The sequence below is a fragment of the Acinonyx jubatus genome, chromosome B4, assembly GCF_027475565.1.
Source record: "Acinonyx jubatus isolate Ajub_Pintada_27869175 chromosome B4, VMU_Ajub_asm_v1.0, whole genome shotgun sequence".
In the NCBI taxonomy this organism is placed as follows: Eukaryota; Metazoa; Chordata; class Mammalia; order Carnivora; family Felidae; genus Acinonyx; species Acinonyx jubatus.
The window spans coordinates 15,006,635-15,032,391 of record NC_069387.1 but is presented as its reverse complement, the minus strand read 5'-3'; the positions used below and the strand labels follow the sequence as shown (position 1 = coordinate 15,032,391).

The 25,757-nt window shown below is 40.7% G+C and overlaps 1 protein-coding gene across 4 annotated transcripts in view; it reads right to left on the bottom strand.

The window, feature by feature from the left end:
* PTER (phosphotriesterase related) overlaps window positions 1-25,757 on the bottom strand; it is a 68,930-nt gene that overhangs the window by 33,452 nt on the left and 9,721 nt on the right. For 2 of the 4 annotated variants that reach the window (XM_027073517.2, XM_027073519.2), the window contains exon 2: window positions 23-493. In XM_027073517.2, coding sequence (XP_026929318.1) covers window positions 23-454 — 432 coding nt within the window. In that variant the 5' untranslated portion in view covers window positions 455-493. Of the gene's footprint in view, window positions 1-22; window positions 494-3,514; window positions 3,701-20,871; window positions 23,828-25,757 lie in introns of those variants that run through there. The other 2 variants (XM_053225353.1, XM_053225352.1) reach the window with 2 other exon arrangements.

Here is a 25,757-nt window from a genome sequence, read left to right as displayed (position 1 = left end):
TGAACAACTTGGGGCTTCTTACCTGTTCCACTGACATGGCTCTGGTGTCTGGAGAGTGAGTTGCGTCCACATAAAATCCAGCTCCAGATATGATATGGACGCCGGTCTCTTCGGCAAGCCACTTCAAAGTCTTCACGTCTCGGCTGATGCCAACAGTAGTGTTCTCGACCAAAGCCCCTCCACCGTTGGCTTTAAAATACAACAGTTCTTCCCTGATGGCTTCCGTCTCCTGATTCAGCTGAAGATTCTCCTTATGGGAATAAGGGTTCTTTTGAATCCAAAATAAATTTTTCATCATAATAGGTTCTTCGGAGGTAGCTTCGTAACGTGGAGGAGGTGGGTAGTAACAGCAGTCAAAGGTCATTGTCAAATGTTCGTGGGTCAGAGTGCGGCCCAGTTTGCCTGGCTCTACCAGGCCCAAAACAGTTTGGACTTTCCCACTTAAGGAGGACATTTCTGATGATACCAGGAGATGCTCTGAAAAGAGTGTTTTCTGGAAAAAAAAGAAAACCATAATCAGAAAATTTAACACACACATAAATTCTGTCCATAGGGGATGGGAGGCTGTGAATGTATACCCGTGTAAGAAAGAGAATCAATGAGACTAGAGATATGGTCCCATTTATCACCCCGCCAAAGCCAGAGTCAGTCTCTAGTAAATTGTGTAAGTTCACTGCAGCCTTAAGTGACATGCATGGTGTTAAATGTCCCCCGGCCACTTCCACTGGGACTCCTCTGCCTGATTTAATCCCATCCTCATCTACTGAAAATATTTCTTGGTGTTCAGCTCACATTTTCCTTTTGCTTAATTTCATCTCATTAGTCACAGGTACACACTCTTGGTCAATTCAACAGTAATCTCCATCTAAAAAAACTCATAACCAGTAAGTTTTATCCAAACCAGCCTTGTCTCCGAACTTTTTGTCATTTTTTTCAGATAAATTAAATATATACTGAGGCTACTGATCATCACTAGCCATTACTACTCATTCACTATCCACATGAATCTACTATCAGACTCCTGTTGATGGTCCATCACATGCCAGAAATTGGAGATACAAATATGCATAAGACAAAACTCTCTGACCTTGATGATTTCACAGTGCCCCCCACCGCTGCCAAAAAAAAAAAAAAAAAAAAAAAAAACTGGAGGAAAACACCTAGGTTCAATAATAAAAAAAAAAAAACAAGAATAAAAACCTCTTTGCTCTAGAAGTTTTATTGTGTCTAGGGCCCATAGAAACATTTCAAAAATCATTAAAAGCAAAAATCCTTTGTTATAATGAAAGCAACTATAATTTATTGAAGCTGAAATTTGCCATCTCCCAAAAGAGTAAATACCTCTCCACTTATCCTATTTACTTTCATTTGTAACACATACTAAGGATTCACCAAGTTTCCATCACTGACAGCAAAAACCACAGTTCCGTATGTTCCCTAAACGAAGGGATTCTCTTGGAAAGAAGAAGGCACGACTGAAAGTGTGAAGACAAACACCTCCATGGCCAAGAGTGAAACCCCTGCCAGAAACAGTGGTCTACACAGACCGCCAGCCACACACATTTGGAGGATGGTGACAAATGGACTGGGAACCAGGTAAAAGAAAATGCCTTTGAAGCTCTCAAGCTGTTTCTTTAAAAGACATTCTGAAATCATTTCCCCCCACCCTCCACATCCCTGCCCCTTTATCACTTTTCTTATCTATAAATTAGAATTATCTATAAATTTACCACTTTTCTTATCTATAAATTAGGAAATCAATGCACATTTCCTAGGCTATCCTAAGAATTCGATGAAATGAGATACGACAGGTTAAAAAAGACCTGTAGACATGGTTGGCACAGCACGTGGCCAACAAGCAGTGGCTTTGCGATGCTGGTTCTAGGAACTATTAGGTAGTCCCTAGGTTCTTTTTTTCCAAGTCTTTGGTTAGAGAGGAGATCATTTGGGGGAACAATGGGTAGAGGACAATTCGCAGTGGGTGTAGTACGTTCAAGAAACACGGTGAAAAGAGACCAGCGTGGGAGAAGAGGGAGCAGCGAGCTAAAGGCAGCTTTATATCAAGCCATTGGAGCTGAGGGGTTTGATATATATTGGCTTATAATGTGTAAATAATTGATTTCGAGTGTTTGGCAGAGAACTATAGGATGTGTGGCTAGCATGGCCATTCGTTTTCGTTAGGTAGCACTCTTCTGCAAGCCAAACTTCTAACCTCTAAATAATTCACACGGTGACAGAAGCTAGCTGCCAGTCACTGCACAGGGCAATCATTTTCATCAATGATGTCTAGGACCCCACTGTTCAATGCCTTATTCCCTGTTACTGAATGCAAGAAATACATAGCTAGTTCTTTCTGTTGACAAAATCACAGTTCCACTAATGATCAATTTCATTTTCCATAAGGGTTAATTTGTTCTTTCCTTTCTTCTGACGGACGGAGGCCAGAAACTTGGATAAACTGATAAAACACCATCACTGTCTTTGTGTGTCAAGTATACTTCAGTTTTTTTAAAAACATGGGGAGGGGGAGAAACCACTATCACTTTTACCAGAAAAGTACCACACAGCGTGGTTAATTGATACGGATTTGAAAGAGCAATGTTAGTAAGTTTCAAGCTCGCAACCTGTGAATCTGTGAAAAAAAAAATCACTTAAGAAATGTCATCTCTCGTGGGAAATTCCTCAGGCAGAACTAGTTGGTGCCTCCTATGATCACAATGTAACCCATGCTTAAAGGATAAGAAATGACTAAAGAACAAACCAGAGCTGCCACTGCTCTAGGCTGGAATGTGTCTTTTAGTGGGATAAAATACGTATGTGGCAGTCGTGATTCCCATGAGGCTAGAAAGCCCTCTCCTAGGAACATTCAGCCTGAAAGTCGTTCTCTTCTGAAGGTAGAGACAAGGGGCTACCACTGGCCTTCTGCCACAGAGAGAAGAGTTCACAGATTAAGGAAGAAGGTTCTGGGCAATGAGAACTGCCAGTGCCCAACTGTACAGACCGCAGGGACCCCCACCAAAAAAAGCAGGCTTCAGGCATTTTGCAGGGCATCCATGGGAAGCTTCGGCATTGCACACACCTGCAACAGACTGTGGTGGGAAAAGAGACAGAGGAGCTGTAACATTTGCCAAAAGCTTTGTTGTGCTTCGGAAGTGAAATTTGAGCAGAGACACTGACGCGACTCCTCTGCAAATCCTGTCACAGCCGGGTCAAAGGAAATGAGCCTTCTCATTCCAACAGGTACAGAATCGGATAAGAACACAAGCTTTAAAGGAAAAAAAGAGAAAGAAAAAGACAAGAGCAGGGGATCCGTGCTATAGTGCTGAACTGGAAATCAGAGACAGTGTGTAGGATGTGTCATTTTTGAAAACATATACATGAATTAACTTTTATAAAATTCAGAGCAGATTTGCCAAATTGTTGGAGATTTGGTGGTGGGTGGGTAGTTTGAGGGCGATTTTAGTTTTGTTTTCCCCAAGATTTTGCTACACCTATTTCACCCTGATCGTTATACTTCATTTTGATTTTTCTGTCTCCTGGAGTTGAATGCTCATTTCAGTTACATTCCACATTTCAGAGGGTAGGGCTTCCTGAGAATTTCACATATGAATGAGCTTCCTGTAGATCTCAGAGACTCATGCCCTTTCGGGGCCCCTGTCTCTGCTGTCACTGGTCCTAGACCCGGCTGAAGGTTCCTGCCCTGCAAGTTTAGACGCATTGGTTAAATTGGCAAGTGACGTTTGCTGCACTGATTCTCAGCTCACTTCCCCAACAACTGTGCAACTTCCGATCTCTATAATAAATCTTTGTTCCCTGATCAAACCCCCCCTGGTTAAAAAAAAATGGGAAAGCATTTCCGAGCTTTATGCAGGAGAAGATATGAACTGAATACGGGCAGCCCTGTGGAGAATGGACGAAGGGGAGCCAGTGTGCCTGCAGAGACCCACAGGGCATTGCTAGAACCTGGAAAAAAAAATCAGGTAGTGGCTGTCTGAGAGGACAGCAGTGGAGATGGTGGGAAAGCAGAAGCAGCAGGAGGTGCTGGAAATTTCTAACCGGACTTGCTGATGCTGTAAGAGTATCCTCCAAATAATGGGCTCCTCAGAAAAAAGTGCCGTCTGCTGCAAATATGCAGGTGCTTCTATTTTTTTATGGTTTGTATCGCACAGACCCGCAGCACCCTATAAACATTGCACTTAGGGCTGACATTTGATTTGTCATCGAAATATGTATGTTTTAAACCACATAATATTTCTTAAAGCTTGTTTGAATACTTCATCAAGTGCAGTTTCAAGCCTGTGACCTGTCTTCTCGCAAACAATATCGGTCTGGTGGCTGAGTGGTGGTGACACAGGATTTCCTCCCCATGCACAGTACCTGTCTGCTTGCCCACGTATATATGACTGTGTGGCCCTATTGCATGGAGGCTTATAACTTTTCATATTAAGCATTGTCAAAACATCAATAACTCTACCTGTGTAAAGGGAAAGAAATCCAACCACTTCAGTACACAGAGGAAAAATGGGACCCAGCGAGTTCTTCAGACTGTGACATAAATAAAACAGAACCACTCGCAGATACAAATGAACAGCCTTGAATTTTGCATTCAGAGGAAAATGGTGGGTTTCATTCCCAAGCTTTTTTTTTTCTTTTCCTTTTTTGCCCTATTTAAGGAAGTTGGAGAGATGATCTGAGGATATCTCCAAATCCCAAATCCCACATACGAAGATGGTGATGGAGATATACCCAAGAGGTGACACTCCTGGAAAAAGCCACTCACAGATGGGTGTGCCTGGGAAAGATTCCCTCCCCTGGATCAGCACAGGCCTTCCTGGGCCTGAGCAAGAGTTCATCTAAAATGAGACGTCAGTTCAGGGGCACCTGCGTGGCTCAGCTGATTAAATGTCTGACTCTTAGATTCGGCTCAGGTCATGATCTCACAGTTCGTGAGATTGAGCCCCTTGTCTGGCTCTGCACTGACAGTGCAGAGCCTGCTTGGGATTCTCTCTCTCCCTCTCACTCTGCCCCTCCCTCCCCTGCTGTCTTTCAAAAATAAATAAATGAAACATTAAAAAAATGATAGTTCAGTCCAGTAATTATTAAAGCCAGAAATCACTTTGGGCTGCTCAACTGACAGGATGCGGCCTGTGGCTTAATTGACTCTCTTTTTAAAATTTTTATTAAAGAACTTTTTTTAAATTTTATTTATTTTTGAGAGAGAACATGAGTGGGGAGGGGCAGAGAAAGAGGGAGACACAGAATCAGAAGCAGGCTCCAGGCTCTGAGCTGTCAGCACTGAGCCTGATGGGGGCTCGAACCCATGAACTGTGAGATAGATCATGACGTGAGCCAAAGTCTGACACTTAACCAACTGAGCCGCCCAGATGCCCCTAAAATTTTTATTTTTAACTGAATTATAGTTGACATACAATATTATATTAGTTTTAGGTGTACAATCTAGTGATTCAACAATTATATACATTATGAAATGCTTGCCATAAGTATAGTTACCATCTGTCACCACACAGTTATTACAATATCACTATGTCCCTTATGCTGTACTTTTCATCCCTGTGACTTATAACTGGAAGTTTGTACCTCTTAATCCCTTTCATCCATTTTACTCATCCCCCCCCACCACCTGGCCTCTGGCAACCACCAATTTGTTCTCTGTATTATGGGTCTGTTTCTGGTTTTGTTGGTTTGTTTTTTAGCTTCTGGATAGAAGTGAAATATGGTATTTGTCTTTGTCCAACTTATTTACTTAGCATAATGCCCTCTGGGTCCATCTATTTGCAAATGGAAAGAGCTCACTCTTTTTCATGGCCCAGTAATATTCCAATGGATACCACATCTTCTTTATCCATTCACCTATCAATGGACACTTAGGGCAGCTTCTCTAACTTGGCTGTTGTAAATAATGCTGTGGTAAACATAGGGGTGCATGTGTCTTTTTGAATTAGTGTTTTTGTTTTCTTCAGCAAACACCCAGAAGTGTAATAGCTGGATCATATGCTATATCTATTTTCCGTTGTCTGAGGAACCTCCAGAACTTTTTCACAGTAGCTGCGTCAACTTATATTCCCACCCACAGTGAACAGGGTTCCCTTGTCCCACATCCTCACCCACACTTGTCATTTCTTACCATTTTCATACTAGCCATTGTGGCTGGTATAAGGGGATCTCATTATAGTTTCAGTTTGCCTTTTCTTGATGATTAGTGACACTGATCATCCCTTCATGTGTCTTTTGGTCACCTGTATGTCTTCTTTGGAAACATTTCTGTTCAGGTCCTCTGCCCATTTTTTCCCAAAGTTTATTTATTTATTTTGAGAGAGAGATGGAGAAAGCATGAGCAGGAAAGGGGCACAGAGAGAGAGGGAGAGAGAGAGAAGCCCAAGCAGGCCCTGCACTGTCAGCACAGAGCCAGAGGAGGGGCTCGATCTCATGAACTGTGAGATCATGACCTGAGCTGAAATCAAGAGTCAGAGGCTTGACCACTGGAGCCACCCAGGCGCCCTTCTCTGCCCATTTTTTAATGGGCTCTTTACTCAAACAGGTGCCAGCTGGTCACATATACTATGACTTTGGCAAATTACTATTGGCTTCTTGACTTTATCTGTTTAGTCAACAAATTGAAAACATTTCCTCCTTGATAAAAAGAGGGGAGGTGGAAGGAGGAAAGGAGGACGGCGGAAAAGCCTTGTATTCAGGTCAAAATGCAACATTACTCACTACTTGTCATAGTAACATCAGAGCTGGGACAAGTGTGATATTGTCAGAATGCTATCTACAGAACTGACCTTTATGTTTTCCTTCATTTGGAAAAAAAATGAGATTTAGCTCATCTCAACCCCTCATTCTCAGAGAAAGTTTCTACACTCACTTCTGTGAGAATGTTTGATGTAAATTCCTTGATTTTGCTACGAGCATAATCCTAGGAGTAAAACACGTAACAAGTTACTGGATACAACGATGATAACTTCTTTTTCTTCATAAAGAACTCAACCCTGAAGTTAACTCTCAGCTTTTCCCAGAGCAAATTTCCTCTTCCATGGGCTCTTAGCACTAGGTTTTCTCGCAGAAACAACAATATTTTCAGCAAATTGCACAGCTGGTCCTTAACTGTATTTAGTCACTTAAAGAGTTTACAATTTGCATTACTTTTATTTATTTATTTAATTATTTTTTAAAAATCTTTATTTATTTTTGAGAGAGAGACAGCGTATGAGCAGGGGAGGAACAGAGAGAGAGGGAGACACAGAATTGGAAGCAGGCTCCAGGCTCCGAGCTGTCAGCACAGAGCCCGACCCGGGGCTCAAACTCACGAACTGTGAGATCATGACCTGAGCCGAAGCCGGACGCTCGACTGAGCCACCCAGGCGCCCCCAATTTGCATTACTTTTAATTCCAGGAGAATCACATGTTAATGTTTTATTTTTTTATTTTTTTATGTTTATTTATTTTTGAGAGAGAGAGACACAGAGCACAAGCAGGGGAGGGGCAGGGAGAGAGGGAGTCATAGAATCCGAGGCAGGCTCCAGGCTCCAAGCTGTCAGCACAGAGCCCCACGCGGGGCTGAAACTCAAGAACCACCAGATCATGACCTGAGCCGAAGCTGTCTTCAGTGGCTTGATTTAGTTGGAAGAACAATAGGTTCAGAGTAAACAGGTCTTGGCTCTTTCACTAAGTAGTTGTGTGATTTGGGGCAACTAACTGAACCACTCGGAGCCTGTTGTCCCATCTATGAAATAAATGGGTTGGACCAGATGACTTCGAGATGACATTCATGCTTCTGTAATATCCTTTAGCTTGAAATGGATATTAATGACCTTCCATAGATCATTCAGTGAAGAATCTTCATCTATCAATGAAGGTGTATTTTAAGAATGGTTTTTAAAATGTATATTTTATATACATGTGCATATATATATATATATATACACATCTCTATATATGTAATGAGAATGAATTTCATTCATTACCTTTCAATTTTATTCATTCCCTATCAGTAAGGCTGTACTTACTGATTTTTAAAATGTACAGTTTATAAACATGTGTGCGTGTGTGTGTGCATGTGTGTATACACACATATATGTATATAATAACAGAATGGGCGACTTGCATTCACTACCTATCAATTTCATTCATTAACTATCAATGGAGGATGTACCTATTGAGTGTTTTTAATGTATAATTTATATATGTGTGAATACATACACACATGTACATGGAGAGAGAAAGAATCGGTTTTAGTTTGAGATCCTTCTAAGTTTAAAAGAACCCTAGGAGGGATGGCTGGTTTGAAAGAATCCTAAACTTGGAGTTCTGGCTCCAATGTTTCCTATCTGTGTAACTGTGAAAAATTGAACAGCTTACCATGCGTTAGTTTCCTCCCTTGAAAACTGGAATACCTGCCTTATTGCAAGATTTGAAATGAAAAGCAAATAAGGTAACACCTAAAAGCACTACCTAATTTATAAGGCACACACAAATGCTCCAAATTCTTATTATATACATCAAACTGTGAATTATTTTCCAAACATTTGCTGAGTATCCTTAGGCAAATAAACCCAAACTTGTTCTTTCAAAAAACGAACAGTAAGGGTCTGAAGTTTACGAATCAATCAGAGGCTGTAATCTGTTTATTAGTTCCTCCACTTGAGGCCTGTGATTCTTAAAAGCAGATTGACTGTTGCGATTGACATCACAGCTCATTAGGCTTTTGGAAATGACCCACCAAAGCGATTACAGCTATAGGAGGTCCTCATTATCCATGGGTAACTAGTACTGAAAATGCCTTTTTAAATGAATGCGCTTAATACAGTGTGTGAGCTGGTGTCCACAGATGGCTTCCAGTGAACCATGCCTTCTCGTATTCACATCTGTGTGCAGCTCCCTTCCACGTGGAACCTGAGCTTCCCTGTGACTCGCTTTAACCAATAGCATGTGGCAGGAGCGATGTGTTTGGGACGCAAATCTTCGGAAGTAGTTTCTGCTTTTGTGCTTTGGGGAAACCTGCACTGCCATGTAAGTCTAGCTGCCCCTAATGTCGAGAAGGAGAGGCCCTCAGACTACATGGGGAGTGAGAGAGGCAGGCACCCCAGAATCCAGGCTGTCCCTGAGAAGGCACCAGATGAATGAATGAGTCATCTTGAACATTTTAACCCAGCCACGATTCCACATGACTGCGAGCCCAGCTATGGCCAATCGAGAAGAATATAGCCGACCCACAGAATTATGAGAGATAATAAAATGGTCGTTGAAACCTGTGGTTTGGGGTTGTCACACAGCAGTAGGTAACCAGAAAATACAGAGACCAACACTGAATAATAAGTTATATTAAGACTTGATCGGGATGCCTGGGTGGCTCAGTTGGTTAAGCGGCTGACTTCGGCTCAGGTCATGATCTCGCGGTCCGTGAGTTCGAGCCCCGCGTCGGGCTCTGTGCTGACCGCTCAGAGCCTGGAGCCTGTTTCACATTCTCCCTCTCTCTGACCCTCCCCCGTTCATGCTCTGTCTCTCTCTGCCTCAAAAATAAATAAATGTTAAAAAAATTTTTTTAAATAAAAAAAAAAGACTTGATCAATATTTCAAATGAGAAAATAAAATAAATATGATAAAAATAAGTCATACTTATAAACATGTCCTAATTATAGAACAAGGAAGTAATTGAATGTTAGATTTGGGGGTGACAAAATGATGTGAAATGACATCATTACTTGACTTTTGCACCCAGTGACGAAAAAGGCTATCTTTGCGGAAGTATCTCTGAAGGCTTTATTTTTTACCAAGGCCCTCTATTTTTTTTAAGTTTACTTATTTATTGTGTGTGAGAGAGAGAGAGAGAGAGAGAGAGAGAGAGAAGGCTGGGAAGGGGCAGAGAGAGAGAGAAAGAGAGGGAGAGAGGGAATCCCAAGCAGGCTCTGAACTGCTAACACAGAGCCTGACTTGGGGCTCAAACCCACGAACTGTGAGATCATGACCTGAGCCTGAGTCAGACCCTTACCCATATGAGCCACCCAGGCGCCCCTACCAAGGTTTTTTATTATGCAGTTGTGATGCAACTTATTCCACATTGGGCTTTGTATGTAGTATAGTTCTCTTCCAATATCACTGTCATCGACCTCACCACAACTGCATCTTCTTTTTTTTAAGGCTTTCAGTTTCAGTTTGCAATCTACTTGCATCATATTTCTTGAAATTTATCAATATTTACAACAGTCGGTCAGAGATGAAAAAAAAAAAGATGCTGGGGTGCTAGGCAGGCACAGAAATCCACGCAGGGAAAATAGCAATGCTTGAACGGAACCTGGTTGTTGAATGGTCAGTTGGGTAGACCACAGAATTGGCTTATCTGAGCAACCTGTTAACTGGGGGAAGGGGCACTTGTAAGTGAGTACATCGTATAAGGGGACCAACAGTATGCTCCAGCACGTGTCACATTGTACTGACTCGATCTGGTGAGGGATTTGTCTCTGACGATGTGTTCTGTGTGTCTTTATGTATGTGTGTGTCCCTTGTCTTTACATAGTATCTAGCATATGGTTTGCATCTGCGAACCTGAACTGAACAGAATAGACAGAAAGTGATGAGCTTATGCCTTATGTAAGAACGAGGTTGAAAGAGTCAAAAGTTTCATTCTAAAATGAATAAAGTAGCGGCACCTGGGTGACTCAGTCGGTTAAGTGTCCCACTCTTGATCTCAGCTCAGGTCTTGATCTCGGGGTCGTGAGATCAAGCCCCACCCTGGGCTCCACGCTGGGTGTGAAGCTTACTTAAAATAAATAAATAAATAAATAAATAAATAAATAAATAAATAAATAAATAAAGTAAATTTGCTATAGCTCTAAAATGCGCATAAGAATTAAAAAAAATTTTTTTTGGTTGAAGTTTGCAAGTGGAAAGGGCATGTCAAATGTAGAACCCGAAATCCCACTGGATTAGAATACCCTACGATAGTTACATCTTCTTTTATATACAAACAAATGTGACAATCTAGTTTAAAATAGGCATTTTTAGGGACAAATGAAGAAAGCAGTGGCTACATACATAAAATTCTCATGCCTACAAACTACAACTAAATAAAGCATGATGTATTTTTCAAAAATAATTTCCAGAGGATTCAGCATAATGGAAAACTGCCCAAATTTCAAATAGCTGTCCAAATGTCCAAATCTCAACTAACTAGGATATTTATTTGGAATTACTGCTGCTAGATAAGCCCCTAAACGTGACGAGGGGAAGAGGGATGCTTGCTTGATTTTAGTTTTGGGTGAACGGTGCTAAATGACAAAAACATTTAAAATGGATGCCCCATTTAAGGAACTTAACTTGCCACACTGGAAACATTAAATAACCATTTGAAATTTTTCATGAATAGAAACCTAGCTTCACACTTCAGGAAAAAAGCTTTCCCCTTTAAATGGCAAGCTAGTCCTAAAAGTGTACAGAAATCACATTATGGGGTTAGGACAGAAAGCACCACTTGGGAGGCAGTTAAAACAAATCTGACCCACAGGTTCACTGTGTGGTTTGTGAAAGATAAGACAGATCACAGTGAGTGGTGATACGGTGGCCCTCCCACACGCACAGCCTTGGCCACAGTGCAAATTTGCCCAACTTTTCTGAAAAGCAGTTTAGCAATATGTATCTAGAGTCTCAAAATGTTACTCTGCTGCTGGGGAATCTGTCTTCAGGAAATATTTAGAGACACGTAAAAAATATTTACGCACAAAGATTTCATTATGGCATTATTTAGAATAGCGACCAAAATATCTCACAGTATGGGAATGTTTACACGTATGATAGAACATTATGCAAACGTTCAAGTTATACTTTCAAAGACTATTTAATGACACAGGAAAATGCTCTTATTATAACTTGTGAAAAAGCAAAATACAAAACTGTATTTTAAGTGCTATAAATTTATGGAGAGTATATGTATCTACATACATGTAGAGCTTAATTAGAAACACAAAAATGTTATGTGTATGTTTGGGTGGCATTTTGTTCTTCATTACAGTTTAATGTATTTCCCAGGTTAATGTATTTCCAAGTTTCTGTTTTTTATTTTTTATATTTATCTATTTCATTTATAACCAGGAAAAGGGAGTAAAATGGGAAAAGACCAATGATACCAGTATAAACCTACCCGATGCTTATATCAGTGCCGCATGTAAAATAACCGAATATATGTTTTGAATTCCCCAACGAAAACACACAGACAGGCAAAGATTCGTGAGCTCAAGAGCTATTTCAAATTCTTCTTTATTATCACAGAGTCGCTAATTGCCAGCCATGCCTGAGACTTGGTATGTTTGTGTGCAAATATTTCTGATCAAATTACATGTCTCTGCAGTGAGTATGGTTCACTGTGATTAAATTCAAGCTGTTTTACCAAGTCCTTAATGGACTGATCTTGGCTCTAGTGGAAATCCTGGAGCCCAGTAAGAATTTTAGGAAAGGTTTAGCACTCTAAGTAATTATCACAGTCAAGTCACACAAGAACCAAGATCCCACTATCAAACACCGTCCTGTGAGAGGGCAGGAGTGCAGATGGCTGGGGGGGGGGGGGGGGGGGAGGGGGGCCAGGGGGTTGGTGACTGGGTGGCTCAGCCAAAGTGTCCATCTTGGGCTCAGGTCATGATCTCGCAGTTTGTGGGTTTGAGCCCCGTGTCGGGCTCTGTGCTGACAGCTCAGAGCCTGGAGCCTGCTTCCGATTCTGTGTCCCCTTCTCTCTGCCCCTCCCCCATTCACGTGTGCGCTCTGGCTCAGGCCCGCCCGCGGTCTCTCTCTGTCTCTCTCTCTCTCAAAAATAAATAAACATTAAAAAAAAAATTTAATAAAAAAAAGGAGTTCAGATGGGGGATTGTCAAGGAGACATTTTATAGGAGAACGTCAGAAATTATGAAATGTGGGTCATCATTTAGAAGGAAAAAAGAGGGCCCAAGTGAAATAAAGTTTAAGATAAACCATGCGAAGACAAAACCATAAAAAGAATCTTTTTAAAAGAGGGTTAACCACCTTTGGCAGAAAGACAAGAAAAGATGAAGTAGCAGTTATTCTAGTTTCAATAAATATTTACTGGCCAGCATTAAGTGTAAGGCCCTGTGCTGGGTAGGCAGGGCCTGTGACAGTTACAAAGATCCATGAGAGAGAATGCCCCCCAGCCCCTGGAGGCTGAGAACCAACAATGACGCCTTCCATTCCTGTATGAAGCTGTCATTTACTGAGCTTCCATTATGCATACGGTGCCACACAAAGGACTTTATATCTCTTATCTCAAGTTCTTACTGAAACGTTCGTTGCCTGGTTGATATTATAAGAGAAAACAGGCCAAGAAAATGGAAGAAACTTAAGAGTCTCGAAAGTTGCCATCTGATCCAGAGTCTGCTCAGAGAACGCACATGTCGATCATGAGCAGCACTTTCTAGAGAGTTCCCTTAGAACTACCCAGATGAGGTTAGCCTACAGTTACAACGATAGCAACCTTATTGGATGATTACTACCTGCCAAGCACATTTAGTCCTCAGACAGAATTTAGAGATGTGCATTGTCTGAATTCTCTCCGACACTCCATTGAATCAGCCGCCTAGATTAAAAAAAAAAAATAACCCAGTGTCACCCCAGACTCCCACCTCACCCACAGGGAGTTTCTAAATGCCACAAACACCACCATTTTAATCTCTCCTTCACTCTGTCCCTCTGTATCGCCACAGCTACGGCCACAGTGCAGCCACCATCCCCCTCTCTCAGGTGGATTACTGCTAGGAGCTTCTAACCCGGTTTCCCTGCCATTGTGGTCCGCTTTCAGCGAGCCTACAGAGTGCTCTTCCTAAAACACAGACTCAGATAGGTCTCCCCCGGGTGTCATCCTGCCAACCTTAAGAGACAAATCTACACCTGGAGCCTGGTGGCGCCCCCTGAACCCACTCTGCTCCAGCCACGTTCACCTGCCTGCCCTTCTCTGGGCTCAGACTGTTCACGCTTCTCTTAACGTCCTTGAATGCATCCCTGACTCTTTCTTACTGAGCTTACACAAACCCAACCCCCTCCACCCTTTTTCTCTACTAGCTCACTTCTGCTGGGCATCAACATCAGGGCTTTTGGCATCATCAGAAGCTTTTCCTGATGTTCCGCCTTGTGGCTCAGGCAGTCCGGGAAACATGCCGATTCTAAGTTCTCTCCTAGCCCTTGGACCTTTACCTTGAAACTCACTTCTTAAGTTAATGGTTAATGTCTCTCCCTCCAGACTCTGACCTCCTTGAGGGCAGAGTCCGTGTCTCGGTCAGTCGCGAGTCCTCAGCCACCTGCAGTGCCTGGCACAGAGTCAGTACTTGATTAACATGCATACGTTTGCTTGTTTTGAGCCAGCCTTCTTCCACGAAGGACTGGAGGTAACTTGCACAAAAGACACATAAAGCGAAGAAAAAAATATTAAAGTAGGAGCGTGGAAATTACACACCGAAGTAGAAGAAGGACCAAGAAGGAAGAGCAGGTTAACAGTTGTTGGCAAAGGGCTAAAAAAGTTGTCCTGGAATATTTATGTAACACATTTCTGACAACAGATAATTCTGAGATCATAGCACACCCCTTTTCCAGCAGTTCATATTATTTCCCTAAGTCAAAACAGCTAAAAGTATTATTAAAAAGCATGGAAAATGGATTCCCAAAAGTTTGGGGGCTTGGGATTTTGAAGCCATGTTTGTTTTTACAACTTACCCCCCCCCCCTTTTTTTTTTTTTGCATTGCAAGCTCTCAGAAGATAGTGAACATGCCATTTAAGCTTATTCTTTTGCACCCAGCATGGTACTATGTAAGTTTTTTTTATAACTTTCCCTTAGTAATAAGGGCAAAATTTTTTTAATTTTTAATTTTGTAAGATTTTTTAAAACTTTAATGTTTTTATTTATTTTTGAGACAGAGAGAGACAGAGCATGAGCAGGGGAGGGGCAGAGAGAGAGGCACACACAGAATCCAAGGCTCCGAGCTGTCAGCACAGAGCCTGACGCAGGGCTTGAACTCACAGATTGTGAGATCATGACCTGAGCTGAAGTCGGATGCTTAACCGACTGAGCCACCCAGGCGCCCTTTTTAACTTTTTTTAAACATATATTTACTTTTGAGAGACAGAGAGAGACAGAGCGTGAGCAGGGGAGGGGTGGTGAGAGAGGGAGACACAGAATCTGAAGCAGGTTCCAGGCTCTGAGCTGTCAGCAGAGAGCCCAGTGCAGGGCTCAAACCCACAAACCGTGAGATCGTGACCTGAGCTGAAATTGGTTGCTTAACCAACTGAGCCACCCAGATGCCCCAGATTTTTAAAAAAATTTTTAAGTAATCTGTGCATGCAATATGGGGCTCAAATTTACAACCCTGAGATCGAGTCATACACTTCCCTGACTGAGCCAGCCAAGCACCCCAGGGCAAGATTCTTGAGCACAGAAATAACCAACAGCAAGTGACTTCATCTTCAAGCACATTTTCTATCTAAATTAGTGCAGGTGGTTCATGACAGTAGCTCATCCTTTACAAGGAGTAAAACTGGATAACGACTCATAAGGCTAATTTTTAAAATGTATAGACCATCCACATTAATTTCTTTTTAAGGTAGTTTAATTTTAAAGCACTCTTCCTTGAATTACAGAGAGCCCTTCAGTTGCATGAACCAATGTGTATCTAAAAGCTATTTCCCACAAAATCATCTCAGGTCCTTCATTCTGAAGACCATACAGTAGATTTTCTTAGAAAAGTCTTGACTTCCACTACCCTGCTTAGCTAATTCCACGTTACGAAGAATCAGTGCCATGAATGGGCTTTCACATTGTCAGGCTTCTCCTGTTTGGTGTTAAAAAGGATAGTCATGCAGAAAAAAAGGTCTGAGAGCCACTGCAAGGAGAGCGAGAAGCTCTCCCAGCCTGGTTCTGGCCCATCTTGTCTTGTTCTAGTGGCTTCCAAAACATGGTCCGCTGTATGAGAAATGCCATGCCATGCCTGATGCAAAGGAGAGTTATCTCTAGAACTAGGTTCTGTTCTGATAATCTCTCTAGCTCCATCCCCACACATGGAGAAGTAGGTACCAGCCCTGGGCTACAAGAGCCACTGGCAAGAAGTAAATGCTCAGTGGGTGTCTGTTCAACCAATGAACACTTTTCGTTCTATCCACCTTCAATTTCACAATGATGGGAGGCAAGGTTAGCCAAAAGCAATTGGATATTTTCATGAACATCACAGCCTCTTCGCAGGCTTGGGACCAGCTAGTGTTACTCTCCTTGAAATAGTAAGAGAAGTTGCTTTGGTTTACAGAGTTGAGGGATAGCTTGGACTTTAAATTCACAGAAGACAGGAAGGTAACATAAAGACGTTTGCTTTCCGGGCATCTGGAAATTTCACCTGGGTACATTTCAATTCAATGTGACAAATGTGTGCTAAGGATCTAGTGCATCCAAAGGAGGATACTACGAGAGACAAAGATGAAAAAGGAATAATCTTACTCTAAGAGGCTAAAGAGCCCCCAGCATGGTACCTGGCACATGGTGAGCATTCAATGGGGAATTGATATTTTTTATATATTAGTGGGACACCTGCAATGTTCAAGTGAATGCAGTAACATTGGAAAAGAGGTCCCAAGAAGATGTTCTGGGAAGATGTGTCTGGCTAAGATTCATCAGTGCTGGAGGGTTTGGGAGGGCTCTCTGGAGGAGGGGGGCATTTAGGCAAGGCTGCACAGTTTTTACAAGGAGGCATCCTGGGGGCATGAGCAACAAAAGGCATGTTTTGGGATTTGTAAGGAGCCCGCTGAGGCTCATACACATGATGCATGGCAGGTCCACAGTGAAGACACTGACACAGGCACCGGATCCAGAGGAAGTGACCTGTGTTAGGATGGTAATTAAATGGGCAGCGTGCGTATAGACTGAATGCTGGAGACAGGGGATGAGTTAGGAAACTAAAGCAATTTTCATTGTTCCCGGGGGATTTTAAGAGCAGGAGAACTACATGTCAGGGCAGAAGAAGCCCGGAAGAGCACTCTCTTTTTCACCCTTCTCTAACTTACAAAATATCATGCTGGGAGTAGTGTAAAGTACTCCTTTTAATCATACTTTAGACCAAGAAGTAAAAAAAGTAAAACAAAAAAAATTTATAAAGCCTTAAAAGTGGGCCAGAAACATCATGACTTGAATACTTATTGACCTCTCAAATGTGTTAGTTATTGATGGGAAAACATTAAATCAAAATATTTACAGTTAAAAAGTTCACAGTCATTGAAGTCTGCATTCTCAAAGCCACACGATGGCCACTATTAATATGACGTCGTAGGAAGTTCTTCATAAAACTGCATTGAAGCCCCCACTTTCTATATTGTTGGTTTCATTACCTTCAAGAGATTATGGAATTTCAAAAGTATTATCTACAATAATAATGCTGTGTGTTTCTTTGAAGAGCTTAAGGCACTGTACACACTTTAATTAAATCTCCTAATGTCCTTGCAAAGCTGGCAAGGGATCAGCAGAAGGTGAGTCATCAGAAAGTATCCAGCTAGGAGACTGGACCATAGGACATACTTTTAGATGAAACCCACTTTTGATTATTATTGTTCCCATTTCACCAATGAGGAAATGGGGTTATTATTCAGAGGAGGATGATGAGCTATCTTCTATTTTCACTGAAGGCAAAATACAATGCCATAGGCTCTGTAAGCATTTCCTGGGAGACCTTTAAAAATTGTACAAACACCATGACCCCTGAGGTTTCTCCTTTGAGAGCTGACCAACATTTATGAATAAACACCTAAAATGTGCACCAAGAGAATATACATTATCCGTCTTTTGCAAAATCAAAAACAAAACAAAAAAACCACAGGACAAGAATCCCAATTTATCATGATGTACAGTCTTTTAACCTTGATTGACTGGTTGGCCAGAAGTTCGGCTAGTTCTTTCCATAGACTCTATCCCCAAGCTTCCCCCCGATAACACCAGAGAGAAGAGCGGGCACTGGTCTGTTGGAGATCAGGGAATAGAACTGGTTAGGTTGAAGACAGTACGAATCGCAGGGCTAGAAAAAATGTTGAAGAGTAGAAAACTGGACAAGTCTTGACTCACAGTTCTACCCTTCGGATAGCGGTACAGATTCCAAAGTCAGATGGTGAAAAACAAACATGCATGCAGTAATCTTAGAGGCTCCTGTTTATAAAACAACTCCACTTCTAATAAAGGAAATGAAAGGGCCCAAACCACTTTACCAGACCACGACGCCACTGTGTCAATCTAACCACCTCCTGATGTCCCAGAAAATGCAGTCATGTTGCCCAGGAAAACATCCGAGTTTGGAAAAAAAATCGTGAAAAAAGATAAATGTTATTGTTTTAGGCAATAATTTCTTTTCACCGAAGTGTTAAAAACAAACAAAGATATGAATAATGAAATCCTATGGCAATATTTGGTTGAATGATGGTTATATTGATCCAGACTATGCTTAAAATTGTTTGGTTTATCATAAAAATGAAAATGTAAATTCAAAAATTTTGATGACAACTTGTGGAGCCTCAAGTTTGAGGAAAATTGTCTCAAAAAGACAGTCTTTATTAATGGAACTAGGGAAGAAGGCAAGATGACAAATTTTGCCTAGTTCTAAAACAGTGTGGCACCTGACACAGAAACCTCTTTTTTGGGAAAGACTAGTATTTGATGCACTAAAAATAACAAACAGCTTATCTCTACTCCTGAAAGCCGATTTACTACAATGGGATCAAGGGCAAATCTAATAGCTTTATGGGTCATACAGCAATAATTTCTCTTTTCCAATCTTTGAGATGGCAGGGGAAAAAATGCTCTAATGGAATTCTCTAGATAAAAAAGATTCACTAAATTAGGAAAATTTTCTATAGGCAAACAACAAATTTTTAAATAACCAATCCTTAGTCACATATATGTATTGAAATATAAAGGGAATGTAATTGCTTATGTATTTTCCCCCATAAAAGTAAGGTACCCTAAAAGATTTAGGAAGGTTTGTCTAGCCAATAATATATTTTATTTTTATTTTACTTTATTTTTTAATGTTTATTTATTTTTGAGAGAGAGAGAGAGAGAGAGTGGGAGTGGGAGAGGGGCAGAAAGAGAAGGAGACAGAGAATCTGAAGCAGGCCCTAGGCTCTAAGCTGTCAGCACAGAGCCTGATGTGGGGCTTGAACCCACAAACTGTGAGTTCATGACCTGAGCCGAGGTCAGACGCTCAAGTGACTGAGCCACCCAGGCGCCCCAGCACTATATTTTAATTTGGAACCTTACTCATCACTATTACCTGCTTCCTAAGAATTCCCACAAAGCATTTATATATTCATATACTTATACATTTCATTTCACTGTAGTTCTGACATATTTTACCAATATTGCCAGTGTACCAAAGAACTATAATTTTAATCTTCTCCTTGGATAGACTTACATCTGTAGCTTTACTAATTATAATAAATTCCCTAAATAAAAAAGGCAGTTTTAAATCAAATTATAGATCTGCTAAAACACATTGAATTATGAAATGCATCTAAATAAGGTATGGTTTTGAATTTAGGTTAATAGTTTTAAAATAAGTAAAATCAATATTTTATTAAATATTATTTTAAAATGATAATATTTAAAAATAATTAACATATGTAAATTTCAGTGACTGTTAAATGCTATTTGATCTCAGAATTTTTGAGCAGAAAGGGACCATGCAGATCATTTAATTCAATGACTTCATTTTTAGGTGCAAACACTGACTGCTCGATCTCCTGAAGGCCAGACAGCCCCAGATAGAACCCAGTTCCCCAATTTGACAGGCAAGTGTTTCTTTCCTTTAACCATAGAGATATTTGCTACAAACATCACATTAAGTTATCCTGGTATCCATTAACGTGGGAGTACTATTCAGAGGTGACATCACTCAATGGCCCAAGGAAGAAGCTACAATTATCTGGGACCAGAAAATCCTATCCCAACCCCACTGCTGACTGGATGCCATCAAGCAGGCCATTTAATTGCACTGCACTTTCCTCTTCCTAATTATAAAAATAAGGACTCGAGTAATTTAGACTTCCCTGCTTAAATTGGCTGTTGCAATAAGTAGTAATAAAAATAACTCTAAAGCATACAGCATATCTAAGTCCAAAAGAAATGCTTAATAACAAAAACTCATCTTCACTATATTTAAACCAAGGAGTAATAACCACTTTTAGTCATAATTAGGAGGGAGTATATATTAGCTGTTGTGCGTCCTTATAACATCTGAACACGCTAATGCAGGTGTATATCTAACAAGTGCAGTAGCTCTTGCTTTTTATAATCTATCTTTATGTTGACCTAAGCCAGAGAGTGATTATCAGTGGAGAATAAACGAGAAATGTTTGGCTTCTGAAATGTACCAGTCTTCCCTAACAGAGAGAAGTGTTAACAGACTACCTAGTATTTCTAACAGAATCAGAAAATTTTACTACCGAATCACCCTGTACCTGATAGATGGCATGGCATAAACCCCACCGAATACTATTCCCTAGTAGTCAAATATAAGTTTCCTGACATGTAAAATCATCCATCTTGAGCTGACCTTTAAAAGACAAACAAAAATTTAGCAACTGGACTCTGAGAGGGATAGAAAGAATTAAGAAGTAGGTTTTAAAAGCATTGCATAATACAGTGTTTTTTCTAGAAGAAAATGTATATACTTTGCATAGAGAATAACCTGAAAGAAATTACCCAGAGAGGCTAAGTCCTGATACTGGTTTCGGGTAATGGGAGCCAGCACAGACAGAAGAAGTCTGGGGAGGCCACTTTGTTGTGAGTTTCCATACCCACTAAGTACCAAAGGGCCGAATTGGGAAGCGTTTCTCACCATCATCAGCTCATGCCTGGCGTGCGTCCTTTACCCACAGTTTCCTTTTCTGGATTGGAGGTCTCCGTCTTAAATTTAAACAAGCATGGCTTTCGGTGTTTAATTACAATTTAATGGAAATACTACTCACATTCAAATTAGCTTTTAGTTTTCACATCACGAGTGTGCATCCGAGTTATTGTGTCATTATAATCTCATGTTATAATGGCTTCATAATGCAAGTCCCTGCAGGGTTGAATTAGTAGTTTCCTATGGTAATCGCCCATCGCTATAATATCATAATCACATAAGCACGGTCCCCACGTGCCTTCCACTGCAATCATTTTGACATGGTAAGAGCATTTTAATAGTATTAGCATAGATTCTCCGGAGAAATCATCTCATTGTCACTGCATTACCATATAAGATTAATTGTGGTAGGAAAGCTCAAAAAAAAAAAAAAAAAGGCAATGCTCAGCAATAAAGTGCGTGCATTTTGCACTGAGGTTTGCGACACAACCCTGAATTGAACAGACGCCCTTGCACACCATGGACGGGTTTTGTTTGGGTTTTCTTTGTGTTTGTTTGTTCAGGACTCAAACAGTGGTAATCAGTTGGGTCAGTCCCTCTCTGTGATACAGAAAGAAACAGCCCTAGTCCCTGTCTTCAAGGAGTTTACTGTTTAATCAGGCTCGCAACAAGTTCTATAGAGCATAGAGCTCAATGCAATTCATAGGCTCCAAATAAACAAAGTACTCTGGTAACCGGCATTTAAGTAGACGGTGAGAACAAACCACACAAGGTGTTCCTCAAGGGAAACGGTTGATAATTATAAAGGGTTAAACAGACTGAACATGAGGGCTGCGTGACAGAAATGGAATGCACGTTATCAGGGCTCCTAAGAGTCAGGCTGCCGTCTTCATTCCGCATTCACTAAGCCTGCGGAGAAGGCAGGCCACTGAAGGCACCAGTGGCGGCCACGCCAGAGCCACGGCTTCCTGGCCAGAGGAAGCGGGAACAGGTTTTGGACAGGAAGCGTCTCCTCTGCACACATCTCCCCCGCTGGGTGGACAGAATGGAAAACGGACCTTGTTCTTTACTGCTCGGAGAATAAGCAGAGACGGTCTCCGAAGCATCAGACCAAGGGCCAGCAAAAGGAAACTCCTACTCGGGAAAGCACTGCCCAGCCCCTACTACTCTCCTTGGGTTGAAGCCACAGGGCTAAATGACTAGGTTGTGTCCGTGACGAATGGCACACGCTGCAAGACTGGCAGCCTACTGTGTTCACTTGAGGGGCTTCTAATCATCTGGTACTGTCTGGGGACACCACAGGAGAATTGCAAACAGATGATCGTAAGTCTCAAGGAATCCTCTCCGCTCGGTGTGTGCGTGAGAACGTCAAAGCCAGCATTCGGCACCCTGACTGGCCCAGAGCCGGCATCCGGTGAGCGCTGAGGATGGACAGATGCGTAAATTAACACGGCTGGAAGGAACACACTGTGCTGTGGGTCTGAGCACACGGGCAGCCGATTGGGAATACGTGCGCTCCCATGGCATTAACAGCGGAAGAATTAACAACTGGCAATGTCTCTCGTATTATTAAAGACCTGCTTTGCCTTCTTGTTCTGGTAGATCACAGCATTCTGAGGGGGAAGGGTTGCTAATTTCCCTTTTCTTAAATTGTGCGGGCCTGGGAGATCTTGGAGCTGCTCACTGGCTCAGTATCCGAAAAGAAGTAATACTGCTTTTTTAATTGGAAGACGACGAGGGGAAAGATTGCTCTCTGAGTGCTCAAAACTACTTTTACCAACAAGCTGTAGAGCAATATAAACGTATTACATCAACAAAATTAGCTGTCCTTCCTTCAGAAGTTATTTTTAATTTTCATAGGTAAAGTCTACGGGCACCTGCCACCCGATTCTTCCTTGGGCTCTTGGTTAGGCATCCTACGTAATTAAACTCTTCTGGCTCATTCTTCCCAGGAACATCTGCCATTATGAATTCATATCAGAATTTACTTTTATTACCCCTGATTACCAGTTTTTCTTATTATTTTCTTGGTTATTAGACATACAGAGTAAAAATCAAGAATCAAGAATGGGATGTTTGAATCCGAAGGTACTCCCCTTAAGAACACAAATCTTACTTATTTTGTAAAAGATATCTTGACACTGTTTAGGAAAATGTCGTCATTTTCCTTTCTCACTCAAATGTATTAAAGGCAACAGAAAACATTCCTGATAATGTTCAATAGAGTTCATCTTTTATTTGACACAAGCAATAGTCAGTAGCTATTAAATATCTAGAGTACCACCAAATATTAATGCTCCGCTGCTATATTTCAGAAATGTAAGAATGCAACAGAACGCTCTTATGAACATATCACTATTTCCTCATTAGGAAGAAATGCTAGAGCTTGACGAAGCACACAGATGTTTCAAAAAGTTGATAGGATCAACGTGTGTCTTTGGGCGAATGTAGCACATGAGCCTCAGTTTTCTCCCAGATAAAACAAAGGAGTTAAACAAGATGATCTCCAAAGTTCTTTCCAGACACAAATCCCACGATTCTAGGCAAAAAGGCAGTAAATGACCTGTAAAGAACTCGTGCAGTGGCTCCCCATGACTTCACCTTGTTTAGACATTAGATAAATGGGGATATTTATATAGTCGAAAATCAGAACATTTCTATACGACAAATGAGAAACCTATTGATATCTTTCTAATTCTTTTTCTGAACCACCCTCTAACCACATTACAGCATTTACTTTACTATAAACTTCAGATTATTATGGACAGAAGAATGAAATAAACATACCTCACAAGTCAGATTATTACTTTTTAAATTATCACTCTTTATAATGCTTACGACTAACAGTACAATAGAGACGCCAGGATCAAATAATGCTGGCTCTGTTAGCCTCAAATAAATGATGCTCAGTATCTAAGCACTTGAAAACTCTTGGCTATTTCCCAAATAACAGCTAAAATGATCCATTATCTACCTATGTACATGTGTATATATGTGCATTTATATATATATATCTATACACACACACACACACACACACATATATACACATGCATATACAGTGTGCACATTTTCTAATTATCACAATACAAGTACGGAGACTATTCTGAAAATTGTTTTGTGCCAACTTCACAGCCAATGATTATTTTATTTCCTTGTGGACAGCGAGATAAGTAAAAAAGTCAATAATCTGCTTGGTTTTGTCAATGTTTTCAGAAGGTGTGATATATATTCCACTGGTGGTTCAAACTAATTTTAGGTGATATATGGGCATTTAAGGTCTTTTAAACACATATTTGTTTATTTTAATGTGTTTTAGAAGGGTGCCTAGGTGGCTCAGTTGGTTAAGTGTCTGACTTCGGCTCAGGTCTTGATCTCATGGTTCGTGAGTTTGAGCCCCGCATTGGGCTCTGTGCTGACAGCTCGGAGCCTGGATCCTGCTTCAGATTCTGTATCTCCCTGTCTTTCTGGCCCTCCCCTGCTCGCACTCTGTCTCTCTCTCTCAAAAATAAATAAGACTTAAAAAAATTAAAACAATGTTTTAAACACATATTTGTTTATTTTAATGTGTTTTAGAAAAAAGTATTAATGTTGCAAGCCTCTGATTTTATGGAGATTATTGTTTTGGATAAGGGTAAAGCAAAAAAAGTGGGTTACTTTAAAAAAATATATTAAGTAATTAGAAAAGGTAGTACCTGGGCATAGCAAACATGCTTTAAAAATGATAGGAGAATGAATCAAATTTGACAAACTTGATAAATATTAATGAATGATGAATTCATTCATTCTGATGAATATTATGCTGAGTTTGTGAAAATTAAAAGGCATATATCTCTACAGTGTCTTGTAACACATTTCTTTTCTTGGGCCTATCAAAGAACTAATTTCTGTTCTGGGGGTAACATCCTCCTAATTCATCAGAAATATCATCGTGACTTTTTTCTCTGTTCATTTATTTAATTTTGAGAGACAGAGTGAGAGACAACATGCACACGTGAGCTGGGGAGGGGCAGAGAGAGAGAGGGTGACAAACAATCCCAAGCAGGCTCTGATCTGTCAGTGCAGAGCCTGATGTGGGGATTGATCCCATGAATCATGAGATCATGACCTGAACTGAAATCGAGAGTGAGAAGCCCAACCCACTGAGCTATTCTGGTGCCCCAATCATGACTTCTAATTAGGCAGGGAAAGCTATCACCCACTTTTCACTCTCAGACCTTTTTCTTGGTCCTATAATTGTTGACATTATTTTAAATGAGGTTGATTTAAAAATATAAATATGATACATGGTGTCAAGAATATAAATTGGGGCATTATGGCTCAGACATGGTGTAGCTACTGAGTAAGCTTTCCAATTTAGTAGAGAAAACTCTGAAATTTAATACATTGTTCTTTGTATAGAAACAACATATAAAGAAACGTTCCTTTCTGCTAATGGTATGAAATCATTACATTAAATAAGAATAGTTAATGAATATTTATTTCAGCCAAGGTATTACTAACACAGAGATAAACATAAAGAGGTGAAGACAGGTTCACAAGAAACTATACCATCCCTACATAATGCATTGTGAAAATTCTATATAAAAAAACCTTTTACAATTCTGATTCGGTCTATCAAAAAGCAACGGAATTTAGAAACTAATCCTTTGACTTCACTGTGTCAGGAGTAAGTAGTAGCAAAGGTCCATGAAGTATCCCTAATGCTAGAAGCTGTATATGTTCTTTTATATATTTTAAATCTAACAGTTAAATGAAATTCAATAGACAATATAGAGAACTATGTAAAATCTTCACAGGGATCATTTTAAACCTGGCTCTCTTAGCTTGAAATATTTTGAGCTTTCTACTGAAATCCACTCATAAACAGAAAGCAA